The sequence below is a fragment of the Protomyctophum bolini genome (genome assembly GCF_963924005.1).
Source record: "Protomyctophum bolini genome assembly, chromosome: 18".
NCBI lineage: Eukaryota > Metazoa > Chordata > Actinopteri > Myctophiformes > Myctophidae > Protomyctophum > Protomyctophum bolini.
In genome coordinates this window covers 7,195,954-7,213,065 of record NC_137879.1, presented here as the reverse complement: position 1 = coordinate 7,213,065, position 17,112 = coordinate 7,195,954, and the positions used below count along the sequence as shown (strand labels likewise).

At 43.5% G+C, this 17,112-nt stretch overlaps 1 protein-coding gene across 2 annotated transcripts in view; it reads left to right on the top strand.

The window, feature by feature from the left end:
- Positions 1-6,845: 6,845 nt before the first annotated feature.
- Positions 6,846-17,112, top strand: part of LOC308332539 (F-box only protein 11-like) — a 29,057-nt gene continuing 18,790 nt past the window's right edge. Inside the window, exons 1-9 of one of the 2 annotated variants that reach the window (XM_080788491.1) lie at positions 6,846-7,204; positions 8,671-8,837; positions 9,101-9,182; positions 9,520-9,661; positions 10,227-10,356; positions 10,630-10,713; positions 12,227-12,359; positions 12,814-12,920; positions 16,125-16,236. In XM_080788491.1, the coding sequence (XP_080644617.1) occupies positions 7,117-7,204; positions 8,671-8,837; positions 9,101-9,182; positions 9,520-9,661; positions 10,227-10,356; positions 10,630-10,713; positions 12,227-12,359; positions 12,814-12,920; positions 16,125-16,236 (1,045 nt within the window). In that variant the 5' untranslated portion in view covers positions 6,846-7,116. Of the gene's footprint in view, positions 7,205-8,670; positions 8,838-9,100; positions 9,183-9,516; positions 9,662-10,226; positions 10,357-10,629; positions 10,714-12,226; positions 12,360-12,813; positions 12,921-16,124; positions 16,237-17,112 lie in introns of both variants that reach the window. The other variant, XM_080788490.1, reaches the window with a different exon arrangement.

Genomic DNA, 17,112 nt, shown 5'->3' with positions numbered 1-17,112 from the left:
AGCCTGTAGGGTTCGTATCTTAACGTTCCGATTCCTTGACGGTTCCCTTTATCCAATCCTACAGGAGGTTCTACTGTACATTTGTACACTCTCAAATTCTCAATCTTATGGTTGTCGTTACCATACTAGCGTTATACCATACTACTATTTGTATACTGAATTTGGTGGTGTATTTTACATGGAAAATGTGAGCACATCTAAAATCATGATCCCTGAATTTGACAGCTTAAGAGAAGATTAAAATGGACACGCACGCACTCACGCACGCACGCTACGCACGCACGCGCACACACACACACACACACACACACACACACACACACACACACACACACACACACACACACACACACACACACACACACACACACACACACACACACGCAGTCTCAAGTTCCCTTTTATCTGGCAGCTCTGTCCTTCATTGCATCCAGTGCGTTCAAGGACGGGGTGACCCCACCCACCTCTACACCCTCCCCCCCCCCCCCCCCCCCCCCCGCCCACCCACACACACCCCCCCTCCTGTGTCAGGGCGTGGGAGGGCAATGCCACACAGCTGCTCTCACCACTCATAACAGGAGAATGGATATGGCTGCTTGATAAGTCTCTTTTTCACACACACACACACACACACACACACACGCACGCACACACACACACACACACACACACGAACACACACCACAAGCCAAGATTTCAAGGCTGCAGGTGCAGGACAGGGTCTGAGTGCATCTCATTGATATGGATGGGTATGCGCCTCCCACATGCAATGCAACAACAGCAGCACACGGGTGCCGTTCACTTCTGATCTTTTGCCACCAGAGGGCGCTGCTGCTGCAGCATAGACTGCCATGGCTGATCAATCAGTGTCAGCTTACAAAATGTTTTTATGTAATCGGTTTAAAGAACTTAAACCACTTAAGTCCTCTCTATACTTAGTCAACTTGACTGGGGTCGACTCTGTAGACTACTTGGTCCCCCTCTACAGTGTCTAGTCTACACTAAATCTCTTCACTGAAAATAGCCAATCTGCAAGCTCACAACGAAATGACCCCACACCCCCATGCAACTGTTTACTGTGTATATATATATTTTTTTAGCTAGTGTTTTTTTTGCTTCTGTGTTGATGATGTTTAGAATATAGTATTATAGAGTCTTTAAATGTCTCCATGAATTGAATACACCGGACCACAATGGATATATAAGCCCTCAGGGCTTTTTGTGTTATCCTTTTATCAGTAGCACCAAATAATCGTACAACTCACTATTAATACTATTTGCAAATATTGATAGTATTCTATCAATCGATCGCAATGACACATTGTGAGCTTGTAGATCTTATATCCCCCCCCCCAAGGGAAGCCAGGGTTCAAGTGGTTAAATGCATACCTGCCAATTAACCCTCAGGTCGGGATCCCACAAATTAATCATATTTGAAATGGGGACCCCCACGACAACTAAGCACTTAGTTTTAATATATGAGTTGAGGCATTACATTTAGTTTGACCGATCTATACACTTGAATTGAATTAAGGTGACTTGATTGATTGACATAAAAAAATACCCATTAAAGCCACAATGGAATATTTTTTTTCAAGAGTGTTGAGCACAAATATCAGTATAGCATTACAAAGTTAGACATACAAAAACTATTTCCATTTCACTATTTTCCATGTTTTTACTATTTTCAGCAATGAGATCATACTTCTTTGTGAGTAGATCTGGTCATTTTTAAAGTAGCTCTTAAGTAAAAAGTCTGGGCATGCCCTGATGTAGAGTGTATCTATTTAGTGGCAGCCATCAACTTGGGGTGATAAGGCTGCCTCTAAAGCCCACTCTACACCAGTGATTCGCCACCGCAACTCCTTGCGACATGCAACTACTTGCAACCATTAACCCCAATGGCAGTTGCAAGGAGTTGGTTGCATGCGGTTAACCTTAAAACTGTTTTGTTGTGACTTGGCCTTAGAGCCTGCAGTGGTCACTCTAAAATGCCTGTGGTCTCCAAGGCTATCAATGGTCCAACTCTATAGACTCTGTTCTGTAGACCAGTGGTTCTATAGACTCTGTTCTGTAGACCAGTGGTTCTATAGACTCTGTATGTAGACCAGTGGTTCCCAAACATTCTCATGTCAAGGACCCCCACATTGACACTAATTATCCCGCGGACCCCCCATTTGAAAAGACATGCCAGGGACCCCCATAAGAGAGGATTTTTACAGCTCTTGCAGTGATTCTAAACCAGTTTAATTTCTAGGACCCCCAGTTTTACATGCATTATAGGCTACGGACCCCCCATTTAATGGCATTTCCATCTCTGGGACCCCAATTTATATTGTAAAATCAATGTTAATTTAACTCTGAGAGTGTACAAATGGAACCAAATGGACCCATTATCGGGTCCATTTGGTTCCATTTGTATACACTCTCAGAGTTAAATTTGGTACCAAACTAGAGTGTACAAATGGTTCCAAACTAGAGTGTACCCCCTGGGACTCCCTCAAGGACCCCTGGGGGTCCCCGGACCCCACTTTGGGAACCTCTGCTGTAGACAGAGAACTGGGGGAACTGGGGCTCCAGTTTCAAAATAGAATCATGTGCTATGATTAATGTACATACTTTGAATCATGTGCTATGATTAATGTACATACTTTGCTATGTTTCACTACGTTGTTATTCTCAATTGTTTCTTTTGTTAGCGTTATTTCTGCTACAGTGTTGAAACCAAACTAAAGCATTTTACTCTGACTCGTACTGTATATGAGATGTAATTAAAATAATAAATCTTGAATCTTTTAATTTTGATTTATTTAATTGCATGCAACCAACATAGATTAAGATGCATGCATGGTTAAAAAGATCAAGGATAAAGAAAACTCACCCCTCACACGTGTGAAAGAGAGGGGTGCCTCACAAGCATCATATACGCTGTTTGTTTAAAGTGTTCTAAACAAACATTAAGGGCCCTATTTTCAGCTGTGCCTAACTAACCCCTTATCCCTAAACTTCTTTGCCTTTTTTTTTTTACTTTTTACTATTTTTAAAAACCTTTTTGAATAGTTCAAATGGCCGATCTACAATTAAGCTCAAAATGTGTCGCATTGAGGAAAAGACAGGAAGCAGAGCTGGGGGGGTAGCAGAGATAAGACTAATAAAAGGTGTTGAGGTTCTCTCTGGGAGTAACAATTAAGAAAGGATATAGGATCAGGAGCGATTGCGTCAGAGGCACAGCGTATGTCAGATGTTTTGGAGATAAAGCCAAACAGGCCAGACTGGGATGGTTTGGACACGTACAGAGGAGGGATAGTGAGTATTATCAGTTAGAAGGATGTTGTTGGGGTGGAACTGCCATGCAGCCAGGCAGGAGGCCTAGATAGTAGAGGAAGACCAAAGAGAAGATTTATGGATGTAGTGAAAGAAGTATGTGTATACAGTTAGTTGGTGTGAGAGAAGGAGAGGAAGACCCGGTGAGATGGAGGCAGATGATTCGCTGTGGCCGCTGAAGGGAAAAGCCCAATATAGGAAAAGAAGAGAAGAATCCAAATCTACAAAGAAACTATAGTAACTACGTTTTTCAAGTAATTGTAGTGGAGTAAAAGTATAATATTTGCCTCCGAGATGTAGTGGAGAAGTAGTAAAACTACTGAAAATTGGAAATACTCAGGTAAGTAAAACAAAATACCTTGAAAGTACAGTACTTAAGTAAATATAGTTAACTTAATTAGGCCTCACTCACACCTTTACAACAGACTGATGTATGCTTGTTGTATACAAAGGGTGTGATATCTTGCCCCAATGCATTTCCAATAGGAGTTGTATGAGGGGGAGGGGGGCAGTCGAAACACAGCCGAAAGCCATACAACAGCTTGTAGTCCCAAATGTTGTATCATGTGACTTCCATTGGAAATGCATTGGGGCGGCCATGACACTTACATCTTGCTTACATCTAAGCATGCATCAATGTTGTATGCTAGATCGAAAGGTGTGAGTGAGGCCTTACACAGCACTGTAGTACAGGCACAAGCACAACAATGTGGAACAATTGATGTAGGCCACAGAACCACTCGGGATTCCTTAGCACAACATCAGGGCCTACATTGGCCCTGTGTGATAGGCTGGGTTCCAGTCTGAATCTCTGCATTCCGTGCATACTCGAGATCTTGTATTGACGTTGTATTGCCTATGAACATGAATTAGTTTTTCCGTCATTAATCTCAACCTTTTTGACCATGATATGACTGACTATGACAGACATCAGTCATCATCATGTCATGATGTATCATGATTCATGTCAGTATCATGGTCAGCACCATGGGCTGTATCATGTCATGGTCACTATCGTGGGCTGTATCATATACCAGTAGTCTTGTAATGTCAGTATCGTGGTCAGTTTACGGCCTTTGTAACTGGTGTTAACTGCCTTTCTCAGGGAAGTACATTTTAACCTGGCAGTTAACTGCCTTCTTCAGTTAACTTCCAAAAACATTGGTTTCTGTACTCTGCGTCCTATAAATAAAGTAGTAGCACTCTGGCTACCATGTGTGTGCGGACACCTTCTTGTCCCTTGAAGACTCATGCTATTCTGTTCATTCTCCCGTGGACCCTGCACCACTACAAGGACTCTGGTGAGTATCATGGTCAGTATCGTCAGTGTCAGAATCATGATCAGTGTCGTGCCAATAATATAATATAGTAAGTTTAGTAGTAAGTTAATAATAATAATAATAATCATCATCATGTTTTAAACCAGGATGTCAGAAGGGATTCAGATGGCCCAGATAAAATGATGGCATAAACTTTTTGCTGTAAGATAATGCCATCTGGTGGTTCACATCTGCAATAAGATATCTGAACACAAAAATTGCTGTCTCTCTCCCTCTCTCTCTGTGTGTGTGTGTGTGTGTGTGTGTGTGTGTGTGTGTGTGTGTGTGTGTGTGATCCTTTAAATAGCAAAACCCTCCTTGCTAATTGCCCTGTGGCAGCCAACATTTATTTTGTTTAATACAATTGTATATGCTTTGCCAAAGGTGGGCAACCATCTTTGACCAGTATATCAGCGGCCTGTAGATAATTGGGGTCAATTTGAAATCCTAGTTGAAGACATCCAAACACTTATAGTCATGCAGGCTTGATTAATAATATATATGAAATGACAGACTTATTCTGTGCATTCTGATTAGCAGCCTATAATAAGACTTTTAACAAATATATATTTTCTCTGTCCATTTGACTGGTGGTGAGGTGATAGTATAATGATATCTCCCTCCAGCCTTGGAAAATTCAAAGTAGTAAGCTTGATTGCAGGCCCGAAGAGATTGCTCTACCATAATTTATGCCATATGACTCATGAGTATTTTAATTATGCAGGTTTTCACATTGGGCCTAAAAACCTAAAACATTTAGGCCCTATCATCTTTAATCACAGTGGAGTTTGATTGATTGATTGATTGAAGTATTTATTAACAGATTGGAGAATTACAGTACATTTCAAGCACAACTCAATACAAAACTGTTAACTGTGGACAGTGGACGACACCATAAAGCATTACACTTGTTTTACAATAGGGTCCACCATGTTCAATTCATCATAACATTTAGAGACGTACACATATACACTTCTATATAGCCAGAAACAGGAAATCATCATAGAGGAGGTAAAAAGGGGAATAAAACATATAGTGAGCGGAAAAGGGGGTTCAGATTTTACGGGGGCCAGTTTCGAATTGCAGCCGTCCGTAGGTTTATTTATTTATTTTTGATGTCTTAATGACCGTTGGTAGGGCGTTCCACATTTTGGTGGCATAGGAGTGAAAATAATTTAGTCCCTTGTTTGTGCCAAATCTGGATTGCACATGGTTTGTTGAACTCCCTCTGGTGTTGTGGGTGTGGACTTCGTTGACATCAAGGAAGTATTATTAGACAGGTATATCAGTATCTTGGTGGTGTATCAAATCTTGTGGACCAGACCCATTGCAAGATGCTGTACTAGTGTACTCTGTCGTCAACCCTAAGCCATTCCAGCCTGTCAAAGCGGGCAGGGGTGAGGTGGGTTCGGGGAGTGAGGCCAAGTAGTGACCAGTTTGTTTTGGGAAGTTTGGAACCTTGTTTTGTGGGCCTGTTTTGAGGTGCTGTGGTACCAAGAGGTGCATGCATAGTCGAAGAAATGTTGTACGAGGGCTCCTGTTAGGGTCTTCAAGGTGTTTTTGTCAACTAGTGAGGAGATCCTGTATATCCTGACTTTTTTGATTAGCCTACTTTACTTTGTTGGCCATTTTATCACCGGAAAGATTTGCCTCCAGGATGGAACCTAGGTAGGTAATTTGGGGTAGGGTGAGTGGGGTGATGATGGGGTCATTGTCATAAATTGAGACAGTGACACTCGTTTAAAAATACACACAATCCGCCTTAGCAGTTGGTGTTTGTGGGACTGAAATTGAATGTATGTCTTTATCAATTTGGTGACCAGCTGTTGTCTGGTATTTGTGCTACAGGAATAAACAAATGGTATTTATTATTATCCAAAAAACCCAGATCAGAACTACACATGATTTATAAAATGTTCCGTCCGTACGACGGTGTCGCGCATGTAGCCGAAAATAGCCGATCTACAAGCTCAATAAACGTCGCGGACTTGACGCATCGTGAGCTTGTAGATCGGCTACTTTCGGAAACATGAAATAGACTAGAGCAAGCAGCAGACTCCCTGGTCGCTAGCCAGTATGCAACGGGGCCGCTGATTGGTCGGCGAGCGAAGAGGTCATAAGCCGCCGGCCGTGATTGGAGGAAAGGGGACATTGGTGTTTTTTTTTTCTTCCTCTCTCGCTTGTTTCCCCGTGTGGGTTAATGGCTCCTCCTGCTACAGACCGAGACGGAGCTGGAAGCCAGTAGCGACACAACACCTCGTAACAACAACCCGAATATCAGCGGCTTTCCGTCCGCAGTTTGCTCGTCGGGGTCGCGTTAGGAAAAGAGAGAGAGAGGCGGCGAGGAGGTTGCAGTTTGGGTCGAGAAGGAAGGAGGGTGGTTAAAATTAGAACGAAGCAAGCGGGGCCGGTCGAGGGGAAAAAAAGAATCGGCTCTATTTTTTTTCCCAGCCACCACAAACCAACTCCCCAAATGAACTCCGTCAGAGCCACCAACAGAAGACCCAGGCGAGTGTCGAGGCCGCGCCCGGTGCAGCCCGAACGGAACAACGGGGAGCGGGGTAAGTCTTGTCTCGGTGGGCCGCGGCCCCCCACTTCAACAACCAACACAACCGGGTCTTGAAACAAACATGGTAGGGGGGGAAACAAGCGAGTCCTTTTTTAGCGGACGCTCTCGTTTGCCTCCAAGGGGGACGGGGAGGCTTCCTCTGACGCGGTGAGCCTGCGCAGGAAACGCCGAGGCTTCTGGCTCTGTGGCTTAGGCCAGGCCGCGCTTTGTTTGGCTTGAGTAATGTGAAGCTAACGCCGCTAGCAACCGAAGCAGCTAGCTTAGCTATAGCTTGGAGGTTGGGGAGGGGAGTTGGATTCTCTCGTTACTGCGCACCGAGCCGGACGGACGGACATTATTCAGGACGGGTGTTCGGGGCAGCTGACATTAGCCAGAGGGTGGGGGGCCCCCAAAAACCAAACGACGACTCGCCTTCGGGGTGCCGTTTGAAGCGGACCTCTCGGCCGTGGCATTCTCAGCTGTCACTCTGACGGTACCGAGGGTGTAAATCTGCGGCGTCTTTGAACTGCCATGTTTGGGGTGTAACGTTTACAAAAACATTAAGCTAGCTTGCGACGTGTGGGTTTAGTGTTTGTGTCCATTTTGTATGTGTTAATAGTGGGGGACCCGGACCCCCTCCTCTTTCCAGGCAACGGAGCCAGCCAGCGGGTATGAACCCAGAAGCCCCCTTCCCTTCCTTCCTTGTTCACGGTGTTTGCTAGCTCCGGCTCCATTTGTTTACACCGCGGATTTAGCGAGCTACGCAGTTTGAGTTTTTTTAGCCATTAGCCAGATCGACCCCAGTCTGCGGCCCTGCCGTGGCTGCAGACCTCATTTTGACAATGGCACGAAACACAGGGGGTTCCTTATTTTAAGGGAGAAGAGCTCAAGGGCCCAATGACAATTTGGTCCAGTGCTCTCTACATGTTCAGGGAATAATTGGACCCACTGCGCTGGTAGTCCATCTGCCATTATCAATCACCAACCTTTGTCTGTCTTCAACAACTTAGACACACAGTGCCGGTCGGCCAGCCTCTCCATGTTGTACGAGATATTGTTTAAAAGGACTGTGACTGCAATGAGAATGTCAGCTACCCTGGGACCTTGGGTTAATTTGCATTTCCATAAAATCCAACAAAGAAAATGGTTTGCTGAGGATAAATTTAGGTTAGTCGTTGGTGGGCTAAAGATGTGGGCTGCTTTTAACAATAATTAGTGGGGGTTGCAAAGGCAGTATCTTGCATTGTCCCCCATGTCATCTGAGAGTAGATGCAGTAGATTCTGTCTGAACCTGAGAGGTGCAGCCTACATGGGATGTGTTGTGGATATGCATTTGTGTGTGTGTGAGACACACACACTGTGTGTGTTTGTGTGTGTGCACGAGCCATGTTTGGCCTTGCTGCAGTTCTGTGCTCTGAAATGTATGTATAGAATGGTGCATGCATGTATAGATAGAATGTGTTTTGCCTTCCCCTCCAGATGAGGAGGCTGCTCCTGCAGCAGCCGCAGCAGAGATGGCCGTGGAGGAGTCAGGTCCGGGAGCTCAGAACAGTCCGTACCAGCTCCGACGCAAATCCCTGGTGCCCAAGAGAACCGCTGCTGCCTCTGCCACTGCCTCTGCCTGCCCCAGCAAGGGCCCTATGGAGGTGAGCACTAGTTAAATGCAGCTGTGTGTTGTGTATCAGCGGGCACTACTGCAGTGTGAATTTATTTAGTTCCCTCTGTCTCTCACTCTGTGTGTTTGTCCCTTGTAATGTAATTTATGTTGTGTGCTGATTGATCTTGTCCTCAAATGGAGGAGCGATTTTGTGTCTGAACAGTAAATGCCTGAGCGTTCGATTTTGTGCTCAAGTGCTTGGCTTATGGATGTGTGTGTGTGTTTGTTGTCCCTCCGTTTTTTCTTTTGCAGGGAGCATCCACCTCATCCACAGAGGCCTTTGGGCATCGTGCCAAGCGGGCACGGGTGTCCGGAAAGAGTCATGACCTGCCAGGTGAGTGTTATCTGTCTGGAAAGAATTGCCTCATTTGTTTTGTTTTTTAATTGAGTTATTGATTTTGAATTACCGTGTGCACTGCTGGCCGCCAGGCTGCTGTTTGTACGTATATTACCTTGATTATTACTCTGTGTAATCATAGCCTGAACTTGTTTTACAGTATGTGTTTTACAGTATGTGCAGTGCTATAGGCCCTAGGCGGGTAATGTTGAAGTCGTGTCATTTGCATTAAAGCTAGTAGTCCTGTTACACTCTGTGTTACTTAAAGGCTCTTTAATCGTAGCCTGATCTGGCACAGAAGGCTAAACTGTCTCGTGCGTCTTTGCCGTAGCAGCCCCAGCAGAGCAGTACCTACAGCAGAAACTCCCAGATGAGGTGGTGTTGAAGATCTTCTCCTACCTGCTGGAGCAGGACCTCTGCCAGGCGGCCTGTGTGTGCAAGAGATTCAGCCAGCTAGCTAATGACCCCATCCTATGGTCAGTATCCGACAAGACACTTACCCTACCCCCTTAGATAGCACTTCTGTAGACTTGGATAGCATTTGATACAGACTTATAGCATGTTATGTAGACGGCACTATAATTGCATTGTTTGTAGTCATAGCACATCATAGTACATATGTATAGCATAGTATAGTTTATATGTATAGTTTCATTATATATAATATATTCCACTGTTACGTTCTTAGCTTACGCATGTTTCATGAAAAATGCTTTTTATGTGATGTATTCCCATGCTTTTCGTTCTTGCTTAATGTAAATCGCTCTGGATTAACCCATTCTGTACCTTTTGGTGTTCACTATTGAAAAATAGCAGATCTGCTACGAGCTTGTAGGTCTGCTATTTTTGAAAAATCGTAAAAATGCGGCACACATCTTTGAATATATATATTCTTTCAGGAGACTTTTTTATTTTATTTCGACGTAAATGGGTTAAGAGCGTCTGCTAAAGGCCTAAATTGTAAAGCCTCCGGCCTATTGCTTTTCAGCCATGAAACAAAAAAGTGCATCATGTAATGCTTTATGTTTTTTCTAACAATAGGAAACGTCTATACATGGAGGTGTTTGAGTACACGCGCCCCATGATGCACCCCGAGCCGGGTAGGTTCTATCAGGTCAGCCCTGAGGAGCACGAACACCCAAACCCTTGGAAGGAGAGCTTCCAGCAGCTGGTCAGTGGCCCCCTCATATTGTTTTCATGATTATTGACTGTGGTTACATTGTTTGTATTGCACTTATATAGTGTGTTCAAGAGTTTGTGTAATTTGCATGGTGGCTTCAAACGGAGCTTGAAGTTGAAACTAAAGCCCAGGCAGATCAATTTGAATACTGCTCATCAAGTGTGGTTGTAATGGTTAATGCACTTTATCTACATATGTTGGCAGCTGTATCCAATATGGTCACTGTTTTGTATGTTAATTTTACTTGTACATTGTGTGTTGTAGTACAAAGGTGCCCATGTGAAACCAGGCTTCGCAGAGCATTTCTACAGTAACCCTGGCAGGTACAAAGGCAGAGACAATATGCTGGTAAGTCAAATGACGTCATACTAGGCAATACCGGCTCAGACTTTATCTCGGCATTAAAATGCACAGCCAACAAACATCTGATAGCGTCTTCCAACTGTATTTCTATTGGGGCTACACAAGATGTTGGTAAAGTATTGCCAGAGCTTCTCCTATATAGCAGGGGCAACCTTTATGACATGAAGTGCCGTTTTTCTATGCTCTTGATGGTCAGTGTACCAACATTGCCGCTATGTTGAATTATGACACCACATAAAAATCCAACAGATGTTTTGTCCATAAATATAACATTTATTTCTTCTTCTGGACCATTTTCTTTAACATCAGGACATTGTAATGATCATTAGAAGTAATGCACCCATCTCCCTGACTCCCTCTCCCAGTCACAGTTTCCGTTTGAATGAATGTAGAATTGTGTGCAGGATTTGCATGTATTTGAGAGAGCTTAATTTATGTTATTTTAAATGGAAAAATCCTCTCACACTTATACCAGTGTGACAGCACTTGTGTCTACGGTTGTCTGCCCCTGCTATATAGGATAACATTGGCGAAGGCATTGACTGTGAAAGACATATTGTACAAATCACTCATAGATTGAGTTGAGGTTCCTTGTGATGGTGCTGTGTGACATATATGCATGTATAATTAATTCCAATTTGCTTTTAACACAAAGCACAATCATTCTTTCTTTCTGTTCACTACCTACGTTTCTATATTCTCTAATCTAATGATTGTATTCTGATTGGTAAATGACTACAAAAGACCCAATTATACCTGCTGCGAGGGCATTCGTTGCCATGCATCCCAGATTTTGTGGCCGCACATATGGTGCTTTATGCACGGTTGAGTACACCGACTGCACATGATGTGTTAGAAGAAATGACTAATGCTCTGTTTGAGAGGAGAGCGGGCTGCGGTCACCAATATTATGTGACCATAAAGGAACTTGGAAGTGATGTTCATTGGCAGGTTTGTTAAACGATGAGATGAAAGACTCTCCAAGGTTTTAAAGGAATTTATTAGAATCTGAGGACTTCAGAGAAGGACATTCCTGCACAGAAATAATTGACACGAAGTGCTGGTTAACTAGGACATTAGACTTATTCTCACAATGGCCTTCAGTTGTCTGGAATAAAGTCATTAGATTATGCCCTATATTGAGTGCAGCCCAGCGCTGCTGTTGCTTTTGAACACATCTGGCAGCCACTATATTGTATCATGAACAGAACTGCGTTACACATCAGACGTCCCAACGCCGCATGCATACGTATAGACGAGGTGTGATATTCCAGCGCTGATGCATGCATGCATACGTACCTCATTTCCCAGTCTAATGCACTACAAGGATATAAAAGACAATATTACAAGTTTACAACCACGTGTGACTCACCAATTTGCACATTTACAATTGCATTTGTATTTTATTTTAGCGCTGCAGCCTGCTGACATTTCCATAAATGAGATGCGTGTTTGTTTATCCATGCCCTGACATTGAGCGTGTCATTTTGTCTTGCAGTACTATGACACCATCGAGGACGCTCTGGGTGGGGTGCAAGAGGCCCACTTTGATGGCCTGATCTTTGTCCACTCTGGCATTTACACAGACGAGTGGATTTACATAGAATCCCCCATCACCATGATTGGAGCAGGTAAGCACATCTACTTAGTGAGTGTGTTCATGTATTTTTTGCTGTCTGTGATAACCGTGTTTGTCCAAAATCATTACTTTTCAGGGAATTGGGAGGTGTGGGGGGGGGGGGGGGGGGGGGGGAAGAACCTGTGTTCCAATGAATTCAATGTAGTTATTGTGTAGTAACAAGCACTTAAATACTTATATTATTTGGTTTATTTATAAAACCCATAGAATGACTTAGGTATAGGGCAACAGGCCACATTTTTAAACAATATATATATATATATATATAAGTTATTAGGTAGGTCATTAATTTATGAACAAATGAAATATGGAGATACAAGGTTTCTCCCTGACAGTAATGATATGCGACCACTGTCTCTAGAAGAGGATAGACAAACAGCCTGTGTTTGGTATTGATGATGTCCCTGTCCCCCCCCCCCCCCCCTACACACACACACCCCCCGTAGCACCCGGTAAGGTCGCTGACAAGGTGGTGATCGAGAACACCAGAGACTCTACGTTTGTCTTCATGGAAGGCTCGGAGGATGCCTACGTGGGTTACATGACCATCCGGGTAAGCACACAAACCACACTGTTTTCGCCATCTTTTAATTATTCCTGCTTTTTCTAAACGGCCTGTTAGAAATTGCTGCATACTCAAAAGGTCTTTTCCTTTTCGTCCCGTTTCAGCTATCCAGTGTGCACGCATTTGGTCACACAGTGAAACCGATGTGTCATTTATTTTCTTCCTGTGTCTGGCTCGATTGCTCTGTTTACTGTTTTACCTGACTGTTTCAAAAATAAAGATAATCTAATCAAATCAAAGTTTATTTTATATTGTACAATGGAAGATCTCTGCGACTGTACTGTAGTCCTTTGTGGATGCGCTACAGCTACATGAACACTGACTAACATATCTAGACAACCTGGTGGTCCATTAGTGATGCACTGTCTAATGAATGCAAATGAAACCAGCCAGGTTGCATACATAATATATTTTGTACGAGTATTTGGTCAACTAGAGGCAGGGTGCGCAGACTTCTTATCACTGCCAACGGTGCTCACCCCCCACCAATCACCCCCGAGTCGGGTGCTTGACCCCCCCCCCCCCGCCCCGCACGCCACCAATCACCCCCGAGTTGGGTGCTCGACTGCCCCGCCCCTCCCCTCCCCGCCACCAATCGCTCCCGAGTGAATGGATGGACGTGACGTCATGGGTGCTTTGAAATGACCAAGGGTGTCTGAGCACCCTACAACACCCTCTAAGTCAGCGCCCCTGACTAGAGGTACAATCGCAGTAGTTCTTGACACTAGCTCCATGTAGTCTAAAATGACTGAATTTTGCACGGTTTGATTTGCATGGTCGGTGCTGTGCTTGGCTGCCAATAATACGTTAATTGAATAATATGTTAGTTAATTTAATAATATATGTTAGTTAATATATTAGTTATATAGCTTTAACAAACTTGTCTGTGCAATGATTTGGATTTGGTGCAATCATGGTATTGGTTTTAGAAGTGTCTCAGTTTCAGCCCATTTTGTGTTGACAACTTTTATTGACTCTCTTGCGAGGTAAAAGCTTTATAATGGGCAGTAATATAAGCTTATGAGCCCCACTTCAAACTCCAGTGTTGGCAGGTTGGCTACAATGAGCTGGTTTGATATGGACCTGAATACATTTACAACCATAATATCATCTGGGACACAGACATTTCTACATTTACAGTTGGCCCGGGGCCCGGCGGTTTTCCTTACTGTAGAAGTTCAGGTGATGTGTCATTTCTGAATTTTGATTCTGATATTTGGGCTCGTCTGGTAGTAGTAGGGCAGCACATTATGGTCGTATTATAGTTTCATGTGTTTTCTAGCGACCTGGTTGTGGAATGAGATCAGTCTGTTTGTGGTTATTGAGATTGAACGCTGGCAGAGCAGCAAAATCATGTTTTCCCTCATGTGGATGCTTAACCCATTTTGACCTGAGATCAGATTCTAAAAATGTCTTGACTACATCCTGACAGTTTTCTGAAAAGGCTATGTTTCTATGTCAGTCGTTCTTATGTCAGTCGATACCAGTGTGTAATTTAAACGGCTCTCAATATGGGGTCCAGGGACCATCTGGGTTCCTTGTGGCTGGACTGGACCGTTACAGGTCTGTAACTTACGAGTCCATTTGCTTTCATTCATACACCGATTGAGTGGTTCCCAACCACTGCTACTAGTACCACTAGTGGTACTTGAGCCCGCCCTCCCTCTGGTGGTACTCAGAGGAGTCGCCCCAAAGTGGAATGAAATATTTATTACAGGTACCGGTAGTTCGTCTGACCAAGCAATTGGTTGAAATAGTCTCTCCAGGCGTGCTGACTGTGCATGACAGCTCACCTAGGACGTTAATAGAAGGTTTTTGAGGACGGATTAACCCCCTTTCGAAATATTATCAGTTGTGCTGATGATTAGACAGAGTTTTGTCAGAGCAGCAGCAACATTGGCATAGGAATGGAACAAAAACAAAACGATAAATCATATATTTTTTTGGGCGGGAACCTCCTTTTGGTGTTTTAAGCATTGTTATACTTCTAGCAGATCTACAAGCTCATAGCGCGGTAGGTCTGCTATTTTCGAAAAATCGTGAAAATGTGGCGCAAGATCTTTGAATATGAATGTCAGGATTTAGAAGACATTTGTAGAAACGTCCTCAGGTCTAAATGGGTTAATAGCTGAATAGGATGCGGCAGATCTATGCTCTGCTCTTGTATTTTAACATCAGTTATTATGGTGGTACTTGGTATAAAAAGGTTGAAAACCCCTGATTTAGCACACACTCTTAATCCAGAGCGATTTACAAGAACAACACATGGTAATGCATCAAATGAATAGGCGTCAAGGATCATAAGCAAGCTAAGAGCCTAACATCCGTCTAACAGTAGAATATCTGTACAATGTAACCGAGTATACACTAGAGTGCCATGTCTACATAACATGCTGTCTAAATTACATACGTTTAGCCTTTGCATACGCTTGTAAGGTCGTTGAGGCCTTTGCATACGCTTGTAAGGTCGTTGAGGCTAGTGCTATGTCAAGTGCTACCGTACGGGCTAAGATGTCTGAAGATTTGAGTTTTCAGGCTACGGCGGAAGTTTGGGAGTGAATCTGCAGTTCTGATTGCAATCGGAAGTTCATTCCATAGTTTTGGAGCCAAAACGGAGTTATGGGCGGTATTAAACGTACAAATTCCATTAATAATTGTTAATTTGCAGGCTTGCACCTAGAAGTACAATGAAAAAAAGAATACAGGAAGAGTGTAAAACAGTTGTGCAATGTCAACTGAAACAATCAAACTGTCTGTAAATGAGATTATCATCATGTGATAAATTGCGTGGTACTGAAATGGCATAGACTGGCATACTCGCCGAGCAGCATTTCAGGCAGTATCGGCAGCTTTTCCACTACAGGTATTGGAAGCTTTTTCCGATACTGAAATACAACTCTGTTCTCTGTCTGATCCATGCATTGCTCCTCTCTTCCTGCAGTTCAATCCTGAAATACAACTCTGTGCTCTGTCTGATCCATGCATTGCTCCTCTGTTCTCTGTCTGATCCATGCATTGCTCCTCTGTTCTCTGTCTGATCCATGCATTGCTCCTCTGTTCTCTGTCTGATCCATGCATTGCTCCTCTGTTCTCTGTCTGATCCATGCATTGCTCCTCTGTTCTCTGTCTGATCCATGCGTTGCTCCTCACTGTTCTCTGTCTGATCCATGCATTGCTCCTCTCTCCCTGCAGTTCAATCCTGATGACAAGTCTGCTCAGCACCACAACGCCCACCACTGCCTGGAGATCACGGTTAACTGTAGCCCCAACATAGACCACTGTATCATCCGCTCCACATGTACAGGTAACACACACACTCTTTTTCTTAACTAAACTTGACTGAGGGACTGCCATTGGATTTCTTTAGAATTTTCGTTTTTTTTTTTCATGCCATATGACATATTTGTTGTCTTATTGGTTGTTCAGTTTGACCCACCAGTTTTGGAGATATGGCTTATAGAGTAATGTCTTGCAGAAAACAGCGAGTTGAGAAAACGGGCTTGAAAGGTTCACTTCTGTGGTCTCTAACATTACACCTAGCTACATGTTTGGACACTTATTTCAGACATGCTCTAGTATGTGTCTAAGAGTCTGCCTGTGCTATTAACTCATTTTGAAAGGGGGGAAAAAGGTTTTCCTGCTCTGGTGAAAAGCTGTAATTTGCGCAATGGCAGGCTCTCAGTCAAATCTGGTCACATTTCATTTACATTATAGCATAATAGGCAGCAAGGCTCTTCTGTGAGGAAATGGGACAAGAAATGACGAGGCATTTTTCAGCCAAAGGACTGCTTGGCAGAGAGAAATGAAGCAGGTAGCCCGCACTACGTGAAATTATGTTGCATATATTTAAGTTCTTCTCAGAACTCTTCATATACTTGTATGTTGAGATTCATGTGTGTTTATTTCTGTTCCCTCTACACCAAAACCATTTGGCAAGAATAGCTGACGAGGCGTTCTGGTGTTGTGAGCTTGTAGATCTGCTATTTTGGGCTAAAATTCTCCTCGGAATATAATAGTGACGCTAGGGTTCAAGTGGTTAATGCAAAGAATCACACAAATATTTGGAGACCCTCCTGTAGTAACTGAGGACTCCTGAAATAGGGCATTCATTTATGAAAAAAACATACATTGCAAGGTTGTTGCACATTATCAACAATATGCTTATTGTTGAGCAATATGC